The following is a 17478-nucleotide window of genomic DNA, read 5'->3' on the forward strand; positions in this document are numbered from 1 at the left end:
GGATTTCTCTTTGTGGGGAATATAGTTTTGGTCAGGGAGCTCACCTCCCCAACGAAATAGATGGCCAGGTAGTGGCTCAGAACAATTTAAGATGAGGCGAGCAGACGGTACTTGTTCTCAACAAGCTTATGGTCCAGTGGGAGGTAATACAAAAACCACACAAATAACAGTTATTCAAGGGAGAATGTGAGAAGGAGATTGTATCATGGGAGCACAGTACCAAGAAAAGGGTTCTGGCTCTGGAAAGTTAAGGAGATTGGACTTGGCGGTCCCTTCCACTCTAAAACCTTTCAATTCTAAGCTTCTTTCCCCATAAGATGGAGTTGGATCGGATGTCTCTATGGTTCCTTTTTAGATCTAAAACTAACCTAGACCTAGTACCAAAATTCATTTTTCAGAAGAAGAAATTGAGGTCCAGGAAAGTGACTTGCACTGAAAGGTCCTGAAAGGTCACACGTGCTAGCAATGTTTAGATGAGACATTTGTCAAGATGGGTTCAAGTCTGGACTAGGTAAAATGGATCCTTTTGAATACTAGTTTCAGATCAATTCCCCAAAATCTTTGGACAACCACGCTACATCCAGTCCTCTTCCTATGATAGCATTCTATATCAAAGGGAACAGCAATGGACAAAAGCACAGAGATAGAAGAGCCTAGAAAGTGCTTAAGGAGCAGTAATGGGTCTAGTTTTGCAGGAGGATAGAGCACCTTGGGAGAAGTGCGGAGGAGGTTTGGAAGGATAGATTTGGGCCATTGACTAGAATACCTTAGATTCAAGTCTTCCAGGCAGTGGGCAGACACTGAAGCTTTTTGAGTACTGGGGTGAGCTTGTCAGTTCAGTGCTTTTGAAGATTAAGCTGCCATTGGTGTGTAGGATGAATTGAACCAGGGAAGTTCCATGGCAAGCCCACCCAAAAGGACATCGTAGCAATCCCACAAGTGAGAGGTAATGAGGGACCTGGATCATGCTGGTGGCAGCGGGGATGGATGGGAGAGATATTGCACAGATGTAATCTGCACAGCTTAGCAATGATTGGCTCCGGGGAAATAGAAAGACAAGGAGTCAGAGAAGACGGAGGAGGTTTCTGGTGACTGGTACCATTAGCAGACCTAGAGAGGGCCCGGGGAAGGTTTTGAGAGGGAAGGTGAAGAATTTGGTTTGAGACAAACTGAATTTGGGTGTTCTCAAGACCTTCGTGAAAATATAGCTGGAAATGGGGGTCCGGAGCTTAGGACAGGGGTTGGGGCTGGTGATGTGATTACAGGCGATCATCTCGTTGGAGGGAGCAGTTGGAAAGCTTTGTAGCCAGACACGGAGAGAGGAAGGCAGAAGGCTCAGACTGGGGAGGGGTGGGGAGCAAAAGCTTTGCCTTTTGTGGGAAGGGGGTAGTGCTCCCTCTGGTGGTCAGAGTCAGCAAATACATTCCCCATCAGTTTTCCCTCCCACCTCCCACCTCCTCCCCAACTTTTATTTCCTCCCCGAAGAAAGGGGCCAATCGCAACTACCAGTTTTTTACAATTTTATTTATAACAATATCTGTGTTATTTAGTTGTAAAGGAATTCAGCAAAAATTATTAAAACGTTCATATCCCCAAAACAGGGGCTGCCCATTCCTTCCTAGGAGTGCCCCAGGATTTCCTCAGCCACCCTGAGGAGTGCGGAGGGGCTGTTTCCCAAAAAATTCCCAACTGTGGGAGCCACAGTGATGGGAGGAAGGGGGTGTCTGGGGCGGGGGGGAGTTCTGTCTGGGATGGGAGGCCAGGGGCAGGATGTGACGGCCCCCAAATAAGACTAGGAATAAGATTAGCTTTGATTTTGGCTGGAAGTCCCCCATTACCCCAAGACTGTAAATGTTTCCTCCTCCCTCAGATTAGCCCTTGGGGAACTGCAGGCCAGGAGGGAAGGGTAGATTTCCTCAACAAAGTGTCTTGTACAGGGTGGGAGGGGGTGGCAGCTTATCACTCTCCCCCACCCTAGGACAGTCTGGTGGGGAGGCAGTGGGGGAGAGACACCTTCTCCCCTTCTGGCCCCATGTCTGAGCTGCACAGACCCCCAGAGCTCTCCCTGCCCCTCACCCCGGAAGGCAGCATTGGGGGGGGCAGAGGAAAGGGAGGGAGGACAACGGAAAGGAGATAACACTGCTCGCTCGCTCGCTCGCTCACTCACATATAAAAAGTAATTCCTTCATTTTTACATTTATACATCGGCCAGGGGGCCGGGTTTGGGGAAGGTGGAGTACTCAGGTGAGGAAGGGAAAGTTTAAAAGGATTTTTCATGGTAGGGGAAAAGGTATCTCTGGAGTCCAGGCTGGGGTGGGGCAGGGGCCCCTATGCCAGGGGGTCTCCCAGCTCATCCTCAAGCCCCCGGCCTAGCAGTTCCCGCTTCTCATCGGTGCTGGCCAGTGAGTGTCGGCTACCATGGCCACCCATGTACAGGGTAGCATACACAGGGTTCGTGAAGTTGGTAGGCTGTGGAGAATAGAAAGGAGTCACATGGATACCCTTTCTGCCATGTGCTGACCACCCTGAGCCCCTCCCCACTTCCCACTCCTACCCTCCAAATCCGAGTTCCCTCTGCTCTGTCTCCCCATCTTCTGTTCATTGGCCCCTGTCATCCCCCCCAGGAGGCCGCTTCTCCCCACTTCTCCTGTCCTTCCCCCACGCCTGCCTACCTTATCAGGATCCAGGGCAAAGTCAGCATCCAGCAATCCCCCAACATCATCTGGCTCCCCACCTTCATACATCTTGTACGTGGGGTTCCCGATCTCTACATTCATGGCTCCGTTGGTCATTCGCTGGTGTTGGAAACCCTTGGCCCTGGCGAGGGGGAGAAGGACAAAATGGCCACAGTGCCGGAAAAAGGAGATTCTGATGTGATGGGGTCGCTGGCAAGGGGGTCCTCAGCAAGGCTCAGGAGAGGAAGCCGGCGAAGGATTTTGGTCGGAAGCCCCCAAGGATCTGATCCCCCCCAGCCTCTTCCCTAAATGAGGCTCTTCTAACTCACCCACGGATTCGATGCTTGTACCAAAAGACAGTCCCGGCCACCAGAAGCAGCAGCAGCAACAGCAAGAGGGGGATGAGGATGGAGGCTATACCTGCAGGAGGGAGGAAACGGGTGGGCCGGGAGGGGCCAGCCACTCTTGGCAGAGCCCTCTCCCATGGTCCCTGGAGTCACTAAGGGCAGGCTGCGTGACCACTTGTGGGGGCCTTGGCAGCGTCGGGTCTCCCCCCCAACTCTGATTCTGCCCCATTCAGCAGCAGGCCCTGCTGCCTCCCCTCCCCCCACCCCCACCATAGCCCCCAAACCTACGTCCAGGCTGCGACTGGCTGACTGATTGCTCACACCGGGGGCCAGTGTTTGGGGAAAGGCACCTGGGAAGGAAGGAGGGACAGCAATGGTTGGTGAGAATCCCCAGAGAAAGCTCTGTCTAAGGATGTGGGTCAGGTGCGCCTCGGGGGCAGATGGGTGTGGTCAGGGAAGGACCCTCAGGAGACCCCATCAGCTCCTCACTCACTGGCACTCTGGCATCTGTTTGCTGTTCATGGTACAGGAGCCTCCATTGAAGCAGTGACCGTCGCAGGTGAGGCAGCTGGGGGCTATGCGGCCATCAGAGCAGCTGTGGAAAGGAAGGCATTGGCTAGGAAGGGCTGGGGCTGCGCTGGGGAAGGGGCGGCCAGCATGGGGCCGGGGAAGGCAGTGGCCCAAAGCGCTCCCCTTCACTCACTTGCAGGTGACTTCCCCGCTCTGCCTGAGGATAGAGCAGCTCCCGTCCAGGCAGCGGCTGCACTTGTCCACCTGGCACTGTGGTCCCTCAAACTGGCTGGTGCATCGGCACAGCTTGGTGCCATCGGAGGCCATCTGGCACACCCCTTGGTTCTCACAGTAGTCAAAGCATTTCTCTGTCAGGGTCAGGGTCAGGGGAGGGAGTGGGAGAGGAGGGGAGAGATCAGCCCCACGGCCGGTTCCCTCCTCCCGGGGCCCAAGAATCTCCCCACGGTGCAAACCATGCCTTCCCCACTAGCAGCCTTCTCTTCTGTGCTCCTCCTCGTGACCTCCTTGTCCTTCCTCCCCCATGACACTCTCATCTCCCCTCTGGCCATTTTCTCTGGCTGCCTCCCATCTCTGCCTCCTGGTTTCCTTCAAGGCTCAACTAAAATCCCATCTTCTCAGGAAGCCTTTCCCAGTGCTCCTAAATCTTTGTGCCTTCCCTATCTGACAATCTCATTTATCCTTTCTGTATCTTGAATGTGCAGTTGTTTGCATGTTGTCTTCCCCATTAGAAACACAAACTCCTTGAGCTTTTTCCTTTCCTTCTGCCCTCAGCGCCTGACACATAGGAAGTGCTTAATAAATGCTAGCTGATTTGAGCCCTTAATAGGACCTTTGGCTCAACCTTGTGCCCAGTGAGGTTATCACCCCAAGTTCACTGACATGCGACTCTAGGAGTTAGAAGGGACTTATGCCCACCTAGTCCATTCTCCTGCTTGGACGAATAAATCTCTTTTATAATATTTCTAGATTCTCCTTGAAAGCCTCCACTAACAGGGGACCTCATTATCACAGATACCCTGCTCTAATTCTTCAAAAGGGCAGCCGGGTGGTACAGTGGATGAAGCTCTGGGCCTGGAGTCAGGAAGGATTATTTTCCAGAGTTTAAATCCAATCTTAAACACTTCCTAGCTGTGTGACTCTGGACAAGTCACGTAACTATTTGCCTCAGTTGCCTCATTTGTAAAGTGAGCTGGAGAAGGGATGCAAATTGCTTCAGTGTCTTTGCCAAGAAAACCCCATCTGGGGTCATGAAGAGGAGATAACAAAAAGTATTGAAAGGTTCTTTCTTATCCAGAGTAGGAATCTGCCTCCTTGTCACTGGGTGATACTGGAAATGAATCCTGTCCCCGGGCCGGGACACTGGTTCCCAGTCCTTTCCTCCTCCTGGCGGCCCTTCACTACCCCACCGTGCGCCCCCCCCCCCAGAAGTGGAGGGGACTTACTGAACTGGCAGCGGTCTCCCAGGAAGCCCGGCGGGCAGCGGCACTGAGGCTGGTTGCCCTGGTTGACGGAGCAGGTGCCGTTGTTGGTGCAGTACCCGGCACACACCTGCTGGTTGCATGTGGGGCCCGTGAAGCCCGTCGGGCACCGACACGTGGGCATTCCTGAAAGGGGAGGAAGGGGACAGATGAGACGAAGCACCAAGAGAAGGAAGGAGTGTGGGAGTCGAGACAGAGAAAGGGGGTAAATGGAGGCTGAGAGAAAAGGGAGAAACAGAGAGAGGAAAGCGAAACAAAGAGGGAGAAAAGGAGAGGGGAGGGGAAACTGAGGCAGAGAAAGGCAGTGAAGCAGCGAGAGTGGCCCCTACCCGAGGGGGAGGCAGCACAGGTCCCCCCGTTCTGGCAGTACTGCCAGCACTGGTCCAGTTCACACTTGTCGCCCGTGTAGCGAGGCTGGCAGCGGCACTTGGGCTGGCGTCTGGCATTGAGGAAGCAGCTGCCCCCATTGAGGCACTGGAGGCTGCAGGTGCCCGGCCGGGGGGCTGTGGGAGACAGTGGTTAAAGGTGTCACAAGGCTTCCTACCATAGGTGTGGGGCACATAGAAACACCTTCTCCCTCCTCCTCTTTTTAGAGGGATCCACAGGGAATCTGGGACACTGGGCAGGCTCGGGCATAAGGGGACTTAGGGGGTCACAAGTCAAAAGGTATTTGTGGGGAACATTGGAACTTGGGGGAACCCAGAGTGTCAGAATGATTGGCTGTGATCCTAGATCTGGCAAACAAGGGAGAGGGGTCCTGGGGCTCGGGTTAGATACAGAAATCCAGGGTGTAGGAGATTGGGGGCTGATGGTCGGAGTCGGGGGTCAGGGGTGAGAGAGCCCGAGACAAGCACATACCGTCTGGTGGGGGGGTAGGTGAGGGCAACAGGACACAGGTGCCATTATCGAGCCGCTTCCCATTGGGACAGGTACAGACGGGGCCACTGGGACTTAGAAGGCAAAGCCATTCACATTTCTTCCGGTCACAGGGGTTGGTCACTGCAAGGAGGACGGGGTCAGGGTGGAAGTCAGAGACTCTCAGTGCTGCTCCAGGACACCCAATCTCCCTCTTGGCTCTCCAGACATCCTCTCTTTTCTTCCAGATCTGCGTTCTAAGGACCCTCCTTCTCTTGGAACCCAGAATTCTTCTCCCGATTGTCTCCTTTCACCCCAAGATGCCCCATCTCTCCATGACTGCTTTCTCTTCCTATTCTACCCCAGGAACTCCTTTCCTTCCCAGAACCCTTTGGACCCCTTCATCTCTGCCCTGAGGAAATGCCCCATTTCTCTGCTTCCACCCCCCTACCTTCGGGCTGTTTGTGCTGATGATACAGGACCACATCCGAAGCGTGGCTCAGGCCCCCGGTCAGGTTGATCAAAGGACTGTGCCCGAATTTGTGGATCTTGAAGACCCGATTGTTGATGTAGGTGACGCCATAGATGTAATCTTCAAAGACGTCGATGCTAAAGGGGTGACTCAGCCCTGTGAGGGGAGCCGGAAAAGGAGCGTAAGAGCAAAGATAGAGATCAGTCTCCCCCCCCCCGCCCCGCCTAACCCCCTGCCATGCGTCCACATCCGCCTGCCGGGCTCTGCCTCCTGGACAGTCTGCCTAGCACTGGTTTGGACATCCTGTATTATCGCCTCCCCCTGACCTGCCTCCTCTTGTCCTCAAAGCCCCTCTTCTGCCAGATACCCAGACTTCCACGTCTCCTTCTGTTCCCCCCGCCACATTCATTCACTCATCCAATCTAGGTTACAGCAGGAGCTTCCTGTTTCCCCTTCAGTCAGCCCCTCTCCCCCTGCATGCAATGCCAGATTACTCCCTTGTTCAAAGCTCCTCGGTGGCCACAGAGGGAGGGATACCAAACTCTTACGTCCGGCCTTCGAGGCCCTCTATGACTGGGTCCTGACTTACCTCGCCAGCCTTCTCTCCGTGGCTCCCCTACACATGTACACCGCAGCCGAAGCCCGCGGTTCGTGCGCACTTGCGTGCCTGACCACCTCTTCTTACTTTTGCTTTCATCACTACCTCCCACCCTCCTGTCTCTGCCTGTGGAAATCCTACCCACCTTTCGAAACCGAACTCGAATGCCCCTCCTTTGGGGGCTTTCTCAATCACCCCAGCTGGAACAGATGTCCCCTCTCCTACCCCTCTGCATCACTCCTTGTTTAGTGCACCCTGCCCTGAGCTACTAGTGTACACGTGTCTCCCCCGCTGTATCTAAGCTCCTCTCCCCCTCCCCAAAGGGCCTTGGACTGGGGTGGGGACACCTCCTGTTAAGGGCAATCTTCTTAAGAGCCCCAAGGAGAGTCAGTCTGGAGGAGATGGACAGGAAGAAAGGCAATTCACCTGAGGAGATGAGGGAGAAACGGGAGGGCTCCTGTGCCCTCAGGTCAGGGGAAGATGCCCGGAAGGGCCCTCACCTCTTTTGCTGTCAGCAGCCAGCACAGGGTCTGTGCCATTGAGCCGGATGCTGCCGATGATGGAGAGCTTAGCGTCGGCCCAGTACAGTCGCTCATTATGGTAATCCACCGCCAAGCCTGTGGGAGCACACCATGAGGAGAGCAAAATGGTGCTGTCTGTAAAGGAAGGATTTCCCTCCCTCTCCCAGGTACGTAAACACACACGCAGAGGTTCTATCCTCCTCCCTTCACACACGGCTCTCTTCTCCAAAGGGCCTTTCCAAAACTAAACCCGCAGACAGTTAACTGTTCAAACCAATGGGACAAAGCCGAGGTCCCTCCAACTTTCAAGGCCTCCGAGCCACTGAATTCTAAGCTAGATAGCGGGCTTCCACCTTCCACTACCGTGCCCAGGGCAGAACTCTCTTCCAGATACACCCCGCTTTGCATACCTGTGGGCCACTGAATATTGTCTTGTACCAGGGTCTCCCTGAGGGTCCCATCCATGGCAGCTGTCTCGATCTTTGGGTGGTTGCCCCAGTCTGACCAGTACATGGTGCTAGGGGAGAAGACAAAAGTGCATGATGGGGTATGAGCATTGGCTATTTGTATGTAGTAGGAGCCTGTCAAAGGGGAACAAACAACGTAACCCTTAATGCCCCTCTTCTTTTTTAGAAAGTTAATTTAATGTCATTTCAAAGACACAATTTAAAGACCGTGTATTGATCAAACTGACTCGAGGAGGCCTTCTTGGCCAGGGATTCAAAACTATTGTCCTCTAAGGATGATGATGAACCTACATGAAAATAAACTAGAAGAATCAACTCTTCGTCAGAGCCACTGATCTCTTCTGGGGCAACTAGGAAAAAAACCTTGATTTTGGAATCATGAAAATCTTCAACTGTGCAGTTAAGGAAGCTGATGAAAGGGCAGAAGAGAGTTCTTGAATGCCAAGTAGGGGCTACACAGAAGCCATATTGCAGATATCAGACAATTTTCATGATTGTTGACATTTTGTAATTATTTTTTTAAAAAAAGTTTCTCCACAGCTTTGACTACTTATTTATAAAGAAATGGCTCTTCATCTTTTCTATGTAAATTCCCTATATAACTTGGACATCAGATTCTTATCAGAGCTATCTGATGCAAAAGTTTTTTTTAAAACCTCTTTATAGTTTTTCTTCTTGTCCAACAGCATTGATTTTGTTCATGAAAACTTTAATTTTGCATAAGAGCTTGTTTTTACTTTTTATGAATTCTACCCTTTATATGGTTAAGAATCTTCCCCCTTCTATTCCCAGCCATAATTGTGAAAGATACTACATTATGTTTCTCTCTTATTTTATGATGTAACTTTTTATATTTAAGTTGTATATTTATTTGAAACTTGTTATGGTAATGTGATGGCCTTAAATTAATTTCTGCCAGATTTTTCCAGTTTTTTCAGATGTTCTTGTTGAACAAGGACCTTTTCTTCCCAGTAGCTTGTGTCCTTGGATATATCTGGGTTGTCCTGTTCAAAAGCTTCTGGATCTTGTGAAAATCTGATTTATAAAAGGCACCTTAACTAATGACTAATGAATGGAGAAGGGTCAAAGTATGACATCAGGGAAAGGAAGTAAAGCTTCAGAATAAGCAGAAAAATCTTCCCTGAATCCAAGAAGTTAGCCTGGACAAAATACTGGGCATCCTCAGAGTTAGAAGTGGAGGGGACTTTTTTGCTGAAATATCTAGATTCAGATCGGGAGAGGATCTTAGAAGTCATCTACTCTCACTCCATTGTTTTACAAATGAGACAACTTTGGCCCAGAGAGATCAAGTGGGGTCTACAGAAGTGGATGCTTTTGTGCAATGTCAGAGGTTTTCCACAGTAAAGCTAAGATTTGAATCCTAATCCTTGAACTCTAAATTTAGCCCTATTTTATACTAGACCATATTGTCTCCTGTAGCTGGATTTTAGATCAGCTTGGACTCTCTACCTTGACTCTTACTATGGAGTAGGCAATCCCCCAATTGGGGGATTTTTCTTGGAGAATTTTCTTTTTTTGTGCTTTTATTGTGCTTTTCATTTCCCCTTTAATTTCTCTAATAAAAATATTTTAAAAAAAACCCTAGCCTTATATGTGAACCAAGGGAGAGGCTTAGTAGGTAAATGGGAAGACAGGGGTGTTTGAGGACTCCTGATGGTCATGCTTGGAAGTGGCCATTAATTTTTCAATTCCAAAATTAGCCAGTAAATGAGTTTGGAGAAATTAAGTAGAAATCTGGGAGAAGGGAGGGAGAAAGAGAGATGCTAAGATTGCTGCTGAGGTCCTCTTCATCACGTCTCCCCGGATTCTCCACTCTGGCTCTTAGTTCTCCTTACCCTCGAAGCGGGTCCACCACGATGGCATGAGGCTCATCGATCATGCCCGATATGAGCGTCTTGCGGTTCTCGCCCTTCATCTGCGCCACTTCAATCACATCCCGCCCAGAGTCTGTCCAGTATATATTCCCTGCTACCCAGTCGATGGCAATGCCTCGTGGCATCTTCAGCCCTGAAATCTGGAAAGGGCATATGCGTGTCCATGAGATGCTCAGTAGCCATCATCCCTTATCCAGCCCTCATCAACTACTAGTGTGTAAGCTCCTAGAGGGCAGGGACTGTCTCATTTTTGTGTTTGTATTCCTGACAATCTGTAGTGTTTAGAACACAGCCGACACTCAACAGATGCTTGTTATTGATTTATCATCTAGCTGAGTCTTCTGGGAAGATCCTGTGCCCTATCTTTCTTCCTAATCCATGACTCCTAAATCCATTTATATGGGCTCACCTCTGAATTTCTATTCTCCTTTTCCAAATGACTGAAGATCACCTCAATTTTCTCCCAGCACCTCAAACTCAATACATTCAAAACCGAACCCATTATTTTCCTCAGACCTGCACTTCCTTTCAATTTGCTAATTTCTGTTGCCAGTAGCACCTCTGACTCATGTCCTCCACTTCTGGCTCAGCTCTTCCAAGAAGTTGAACTTCACACTGACATTCCCTTCCATTCCTGATATTTCTGTGTGTGGTTTAGTGATATGGGGGACACAGTGAGAGTCAGGGTTTAATGTGGCACTAGACGGCTTTCTGTTTCATATAAGGAATTTAGACCCTGGATACTATGTACCTCAGGCCTTAGTTCCAAGGCACCCTTCTCGTTCCGATCCTGTCCCTTATCCATCCCAGGAGTTTGTCTTTTGATCTCCAACTATACTTCTCATTTCTCCTACTCTTTTCAAACTGTCCTATACTCCATATTTTAGGAAAAATTTCCACCCACTAACACTGAGTAAATGATCCCACCATCTCTCTTCCCCCCTGTCCTGCCAGTCTCCAGCCCGCTGCCATTCCCATCCCCTCACATTAAGGTGGGTGACACCCCCTTCTGTCTGGCGCCGGTGGCGGTTGGATGTGGTGGGGGGGGCTGTGGGCGGCAGGCTACGGAAGGATATGGTGCCAGTGTGCCAGTTGGTCCAGTAGACTCGGCCAGCCTTGACGTGAACATCCATGGCATCGATGCGGACGCTCTCGTCACCCTGGAAGGCCTGCTCGTAGGCAGAGTTGGGATGTCCGGGAAAAAGGCTTCGGATCTCATTGTCATCTGCGATGTACAGGACCTGGTATTCCGATCCTGAGGGGAGAGAGTTCGGGGACTTCTGAGTGTGTGTTGGGGCAGAGGAGGAAGGGAGGTCATTAGCAATAAAAGGGATCTGGGGCTTTAACCCTGCTCAGGGGATACATACAAGTCTGGCTTCAGGCATAGTAGTTCATAAGAGCCGAGCTCTGAAGCTGAAGGATGGACTCAGAGGCCATCTAACTGAAACCCTCTTTAGAACATACGTCTTGTTCAAGGTCACAGAGACATTAAATTGTAGATCCAGGATGCAAATCCAGGTCTTTTGACTCCAAATCCAGAAAACTTTCCATTGTATTAGTTTCCAATTCTCATCATCTCCATAATCTGCCCAGCTTCCCTCGCCCCTCTCCTCACTGAGAACTAGCCAGCTTTTTCTAGCTCAAACTCTCCTCTTCAATCATCTTGGCCTCCTTGTCGGCCTGCACACTCATTCCTGCCAGATCCCTTTCCCCATGATGTTCTGTACCTGAAGACCTTCCCCCCTGCATCGACATCCATAGTACTTCAGGACTTGCCTGGAGAGTCTCCTCCCATGAAGCCTTTCCCACCGACTCCTGCCCCCCATGAGCCCTCACACTGACTCTTGGGGCCCTGGGTCACCCAGGGAATTCTGCAATTCTGCACTCTCTCATATGCTGTCTGCCATTTGTCTCCTTTCTTTGCTTAGGGGTCTTGCCTCCCTTTAAATGTCTCGAACATGAGGGACTATATATACCTCAGCCTTATTTTTGGAACTCACAGCCTGGAGCTTAAGGCTGAGCACACAGCAGGCCCCGATAAGTATTTGGTGAGTCCTCCTGCACCTGGTTCTCTGAGTCGGGGCAGCTGCTAAGCTCAGGCTGGGCCGGGGAAGGACTACAGCATCCCCGGCCCATGCCCCCTGTGTCCTCCCAAAGACACGGGCCCCCCGAGCTCCCATACCTTCTGCCTTGCAGGTGTTATGCACCTTCATGAAGTTCCGAGCGCAGCTGCAGAGGTGGCTGCCCTTGGTGTTGTTGCAGAGCTGGGAGCAGGTCCCAAAGTTCAGACACTCGTTGATGTCTGCAGAAAGGTGGGGGGTGTCAGCGAGGCACGGGGGGTTCCCCAGAGCCCTGCCTTCTGCCCAAGGGCCAGGCAAACACCCCTTGCTGACAGCCGGGCTCCCTCACACCTTCCCCACGCGGCCCACCTTGGCAGCCACGCTGGCCGGGCACAGTGTGGAATCCCGGGCGGCAGGCGCAGTACACAGCTTTGGGGCTCTGGATGCAACGAGCCTCGTCCCCACACACACTTCCGTTCCCAGCACAGCTGCTCAGCTTTGGGTCTGGGGGAGGAAAAGTCATTGGGGTCTGCCTCCCTGGGCCCTCGGGCATCCAGCTGCCCCGCCCTATCCCCACCCTCAGCCAGGGGGGCCCCCTCTCGGTACCGGGGCTGCAGCCTTCCTCATCCGAGCCGTCCTCACAGTCATCAAACATGTTGCACCGGAGCGTGGCAGAGAGACAGCGCCCATTCCGACAGAGAAACTGGGCTTTCTTGTCCTTGCAGTGTGGGGACTGGGCCGTGGGGGGCTCTGGGGGATTGGGGAGGGAGGGATTCAGGAGCCAAACTACAGCAGGACTGGCCCTCAGCCTGCTACACGAGCCCCCCCCCCCATCCATGTATCCTCTTAGTGCAGTCTTTCCTTCCCCTATGCTGCATCCCCCCCGCCCCCATTCATCCCATACTGTCCCTGGACTTAGCCCAGCGGAGAAGGGTTTCCCAGAAGCCCTCTCACCACAGTCCTCCTCGTCGGTCCCATCTCCGCAGTTGTCTGTGCCATCGCACTGGCGCCCGATCCACAGACACACCCGGTCGTTCTTACATCGGAATGGCCTGTTGGGGGGGCACTGGAAGCGGGCTGTGGGGAGAAATGGAGCAGGAAGGCCCTGGGTGTGAGTGGGAGTCAGGGACAAGGTAGGAAGCCCAGGAAGCCATGGACGGGCTGGGGGGCCCAGGGAGTTGGGGACAGACTGGGGACCTGGGGATGGGCCGGGGAGCCTCAGGGGCTGGGAATGAGCTGAGGGACCTGGGGAGCTAGGGACAGGCTGGGGAGCCCGAGGAGCTGGGGACAGACTGGGGACCTGGGGATGGGCTGGGGAGCCTCAGGGGCTGGGAATGAGCTGGGTGGCCTGGGGAGCTGGGGGGCCTGGGGAGTCGGGGATGGGCTGGGGGGCCCAGGGAGCTGGAGACAGGCTGGGGGGCCTGGAGAGCAGGAAAAGAGCTACAAGTCCCGGTTCCAATGCCGAAAGGGGCGGGGGGAGGCCACACCCTTTGCCCACCACGCCACCCCCCCTCGCCCCCTGGGACAGCATATCCCATTCCTCTCGTCCCCTCTCCCCCAGCCTCTGTGGATTTCCCAAGCTCAGTCTTACCACACTCCTCCGGGTTCTCGTCTGAGTTATCTCCACAGTCATCCTCCCCATCACACTTCCAGGCCAGGGGTTTGCACAGGGTGTTGTTACACTGAAACTCATCCAGGGGGCAGGTTCGTACTTTGGGGAAAAGTGACAGGACAGAGGTTTAGATCTGGTTGTTACTCTAGGTGCCCCCCCCCCTTTTTTTTTTTTTTAAAGAGATAATCAATAAGAGTCATAAGATCATAACGCTTTCAGAGCTGGAAGGGCCATCTAGGACAACCCAAGATCCCAAGGCCAGACTTCTGCAGATGAGGAGGAGCCCAGGGCCTGCAGCTGGCTAGAGAGGAAATCCAACCCTGGAAGCAAAGGCAGGTTATGGAACAGCCCACCCAGGCGGGACCAGAGACAAACGGGCCGGGAGCACTGAGCATGCTCCACATACAGCCCAGGGAGATGCAAGATGGGGTTTCCTTGATTCCTGGAACAGAGCACTGTACAAGCAGAGGGTTCTGATACTGGTCCAGCTCCTGGAAGGGCTGTCTCATGGAAGGACCGGGAGCAAAGGACGGATGCTTCCAGGAGGCCGGTAAGGGCTTCCTCACACTCAGAGCTATCCATCGCACGGCTTGCAGAGGTGGCCGAGCCGCTGAGGCTAGATACCATTTCCAGGTGTGTGGTGGGGGATGCTGTTTGGGCAGGTGTGAGTTGGGCTGACTCCACAAGAACAAACCTACCTTTAAATTCTGCAACATCTCAAGCTGAGTTAAGAACCTGGGGCCCATTAAAAACCAATCCGGTCCCTGCTCAGACAGCGTCTAATCCATCCCCTTCATTTTACAGAGGGAACCGAAGCCCAGGAATGGGGAAGCCTCTGCTCCCACAGCTTGCAAGCGTCCCAGGCAGGATCTGAACCCGGCTCTTTCTTTTGAACCACATGAGACCTGGGGCCTGACCGGGGGGGACTGAGCACTCTCTCTGGAGGCCGGTGTGGGCTGTGAGGAGGAGAGCTAAGACAGAGGCTGCCACAAGGACGAGCCTGGAGCGGCAGCATGGAGCCGCTGCGGCTCTTCCCACCTGTTCCCGCGGGTGGAGAGCAGAGTGGGCCAACAGGGATGAAGCCGGCCACCTAAGCCTGTCGATAACCTGCACCGTCGCCCATAGGAAGCGTAGCCACGCGCCCTGCTGACTCGACTTGCATTTGTGGAGGAGGAGAAGGGCTGGGGGGGGGGGGGGTGAGGCCTGAAGCCCGAGGCTTGGCCTCCGAAGGAGAAAGGCCCTGTCTCTGTATCTCTCTGTCCGCCCAGGGAGGGCCAGGCTGGGGGAGGAGACGGGGATCTCTGGCCCTTGTCCGTGGGACAGGGGGGACAGACGGCGGCTCCCTGGGAAGCCAGAGTGGGCCCACCCTCGCCACTCACCCCCAGTGCTGCAGGCCTCCTCGTCGCTGCCGTCCATGCAGTCAGCGTCCGCGTCACAACGCCAGCGCAGGGGGATGCAGTGGCCGCTCTTGCACTGGAACTGATCCATGTCACAGCGGGGGGTGCAGTCTTTCTGTGGGGCGGGGGTGGTGAGAACGGGCGTAAGCGGCCTGGCCGGCAGGGCCCGGGGCAGAGCAGGGCCAGCTCTTGCCCCTCTGCCCCGGGCCCCCTCCTCTAGTCCCCAGGCGCTGTGTCGGGCTGTTCGTCCAGCCGCTCCCCACCTCATCAGAGCCATCAGCGCAGTCGTGGTCCCCATCGCACTTCCACCGTCCTGCGATGCAGCGGCCATTGGCGCAGGAGAACTCACTCTCAGAGCAAGGCCGGGGGGCTGGGGAGGACAGATACCCAGGGGATGAGCCCGAGAATTCAGGGGACCCTCCGTGTCCCTCGGCCCCACAGCCAGGCTGCCCTGGGCTCAGAATCCAGCCGGGCCACGGCGACATCCGCGGAGGGCAGACAGCGGCCCCCCAACTCCCAGGGAAAGCTGCCGGGGCACCCCCCTTCCCTTGGGGGAGATACGGTGCAGTTGGGGAGGGAGTCACAAAAACAAGCTCTGGGGGCTACGGGGGTGGGCAGAGAGACAGCACAGGGGAGGGGAGAGAGAAGGAAGGCTCCTGGGGGTGGGCAGGAAGGTATCTGGGAACGTGGGGGGCATTAGAGACACCTACCTCTGCAACCCCAAGAGGACAGTGTGAAAATGGAGAGAAACATGAGATGAGGTGAAATGGCACAAACTGAAATACACAACATGGAGCTGGAGGAGGTGAGGGGGCTGGGAGCCTCTGACCCCGCGGGGCAGCTACCCTGACACAAGCTGGGTGGGCACGCAGGGCTCTGCAAGGGGGCCTGCCTGTGGCGCCGGCAACGGGGGAGGGGGGGGCGAGCTCTGGAATGGTGGGTCTGGGGGGCACATACTGCAATTCTCCTCATCCGAGTTGTCGCCACAGTCGTTGTCGTAGTCGCACTGCCAGCGGCCCGGGACGCAGCGGTTGTTCTTACAGCGGAACTGGTAGGGCTCGCAGGTCCTCTCGTCTGCGGGGGGGAGGGGCACAGGGGTCAGAAATGGGGAACACAGGGGTTGGGGGGGACACAGGGGTCGGGGGGGGAACACAGGGGGCAGAGCAGGGGGCAGACAGGAGCCGGGGGGCAGATGGCTAATGTTTACACAGTCCTTCAAGGTTTAGAAATGGCTGTCCTTAGGTTATCTCAGCCAAGAGAGTCACTTAGGGGAGTACAAGGTCTCAGATGTGGAGAGTTCAGGTGGTTAGTCACCAGGTAACAGGAGGGTCACAACTCAGATCACATGGAGAGGTCCCCCATGGAGGAAGACGTCGGGGGAGGGGATACAAACACAGAGCAGTACTGACCCACGGGGACCAGTAACATTATTGAGAGGATGCCACACTGACCGAGAGGTCTCTGTATGGTGGAGGTGACGCTGCTGGAGGAGCAACATTGAGGAAGAAAGGGGCACCAGAGATGCTCCCCCCTTCCCTCACTCCTCTTCCTCCCAGGGTCAAGCAGTGAGACACTGATGGCTCGCCTTTCCCTTTTTTTCCAGCCCAAGTTAAGTTCTCAGATTCAGAGATCAATCCCTGCCAACCCAGCTTACCACACTCTTCTTTGGGTTCGTCAGAACCATCCCCACAGTCATCTTCTCCATCACATTTCCACCGAGCAGGGATGCAGCGTCCGGAGTCCTTACAGCGAAATTCATCCACCCCACAGGTCATCTGGGCTGAAGGTGGAAAGGCAAGAGCTCAGCCAGAAGTCCCATTCGGAGACGGGGGCCAGAACCCACTTAAGAGCTGGAACACTCAAGGGCCTGGGGGGTCACTCACTGCAGTTAGCGGGTTCATCACTGCCGTCCACACAGTCATTGTCGCGATCACAGACCCAGACTCGGGGGATGCAGCGCTTAGTAATGGCACACTGGAACTGGTTGGGGGCACAGGTCACTTCGGCTGGGTGAGGGAAAGGCAGCGGAGTGAGGTAGGGAGTCTCATCCCCTCAGTACTTCTCAGCATCATGATAATTCTTCTCTTTTGCCTTAGTGCCCAACTAGTATCTTCAGCTTCACTCCCAACAGCTCCTTTACCCCTCACACTTCCATTATATTGCCTCCATTGGGGGAAAAGGGATTTAAAAATGTCTATAAACTGTTACATCTCACGTGTGAGATTTTGGAATTTTTTTCCCCATAGATATTTTTTCTCTCATTATAAACCTACTTTACTTCACAGACTCATAAATGTAAAGTGTCTGACACTGTCGCTATTGATTAATTACATTAATCTGCCTGTTTTACTATTTTATTTTATATATATATCAATTATATATGACTATTGTTTCACTGTTTCTCTTCTGTATATGCTGAATGTTGAGTGATTAGTTGATGGCTATTGGTTCGCCAAACATAACTTTTATGAATCACTTGACAAAATGGGGGCTGATATGTTTAATAATGGTCGTAGAGATGATGGGTATAAAATCATCCAGAGTTCTGATTTGGGGAAGAGATCCTGAGT

The 17478-nt window shown here is 53.5% G+C and overlaps 1 protein-coding gene and 1 long non-coding RNA gene across 2 annotated transcripts in view; one reads left to right on the top strand and one right to left on the bottom strand.

Annotated features, from left to right (window-relative positions):
* Positions 1-1506: 1506 nt before the first annotated feature.
* Positions 1507-17478, bottom strand: part of LRP1 (LDL receptor related protein 1) — a 107574-nt gene continuing 91602 nt past the window's right edge. Inside the window, exons 66-89 of the mRNA XM_031941122.1 lie at positions 16792-16914; positions 16563-16688; positions 15866-15982; positions 15172-15278; positions 14891-15023; positions 13491-13610; positions 12854-12976; positions 12506-12649; positions 12269-12403; positions 12022-12141; positions 10826-11094; positions 9801-9979; positions 7888-7994; positions 7457-7573; positions 6338-6514; positions 5890-6030; positions 5361-5534; positions 4996-5157; positions 3726-3900; positions 3516-3617; positions 3311-3372; positions 3005-3095; positions 2673-2817; positions 1507-2469 (exon numbers count right to left, since the gene is read on the bottom strand). Of these exons, the coding sequence (XP_031796982.1) occupies positions 2329-2469; positions 2673-2817; positions 3005-3095; positions 3311-3372; positions 3516-3617; positions 3726-3900; positions 4996-5157; positions 5361-5534; positions 5890-6030; positions 6338-6514; positions 7457-7573; positions 7888-7994; positions 9801-9979; positions 10826-11094; positions 12022-12141; positions 12269-12403; positions 12506-12649; positions 12854-12976; positions 13491-13610; positions 14891-15023; positions 15172-15278; positions 15866-15982; positions 16563-16688; positions 16792-16914 (3290 nt within the window). The 3' untranslated portion in view covers positions 1507-2328. The remainder of the gene's footprint in view (positions 2470-2672; positions 2818-3004; positions 3096-3310; positions 3373-3515; positions 3618-3725; positions 3901-4995; positions 5158-5360; positions 5535-5889; positions 6031-6337; positions 6515-7456; positions 7574-7887; positions 7995-9800; positions 9980-10825; positions 11095-12021; positions 12142-12268; positions 12404-12505; positions 12650-12853; positions 12977-13490; positions 13611-14890; positions 15024-15171; positions 15279-15865; positions 15983-16562; positions 16689-16791; positions 16915-17478) is intronic.
* LOC116419688 lies at positions 7536-8461 on the top strand. Its single transcript, XR_004229966.1, has 2 exons — positions 7536-7644; positions 8111-8461. It is a non-coding gene; the product is annotated as an uncharacterized LOC116419688 (long non-coding RNA).

Source organism: Sarcophilus harrisii, chromosome 5, assembly GCF_902635505.1.
Source record: "Sarcophilus harrisii chromosome 5, mSarHar1.11, whole genome shotgun sequence".
NCBI lineage: Eukaryota > Metazoa > Chordata > Mammalia > Dasyuromorphia > Dasyuridae > Sarcophilus > Sarcophilus harrisii.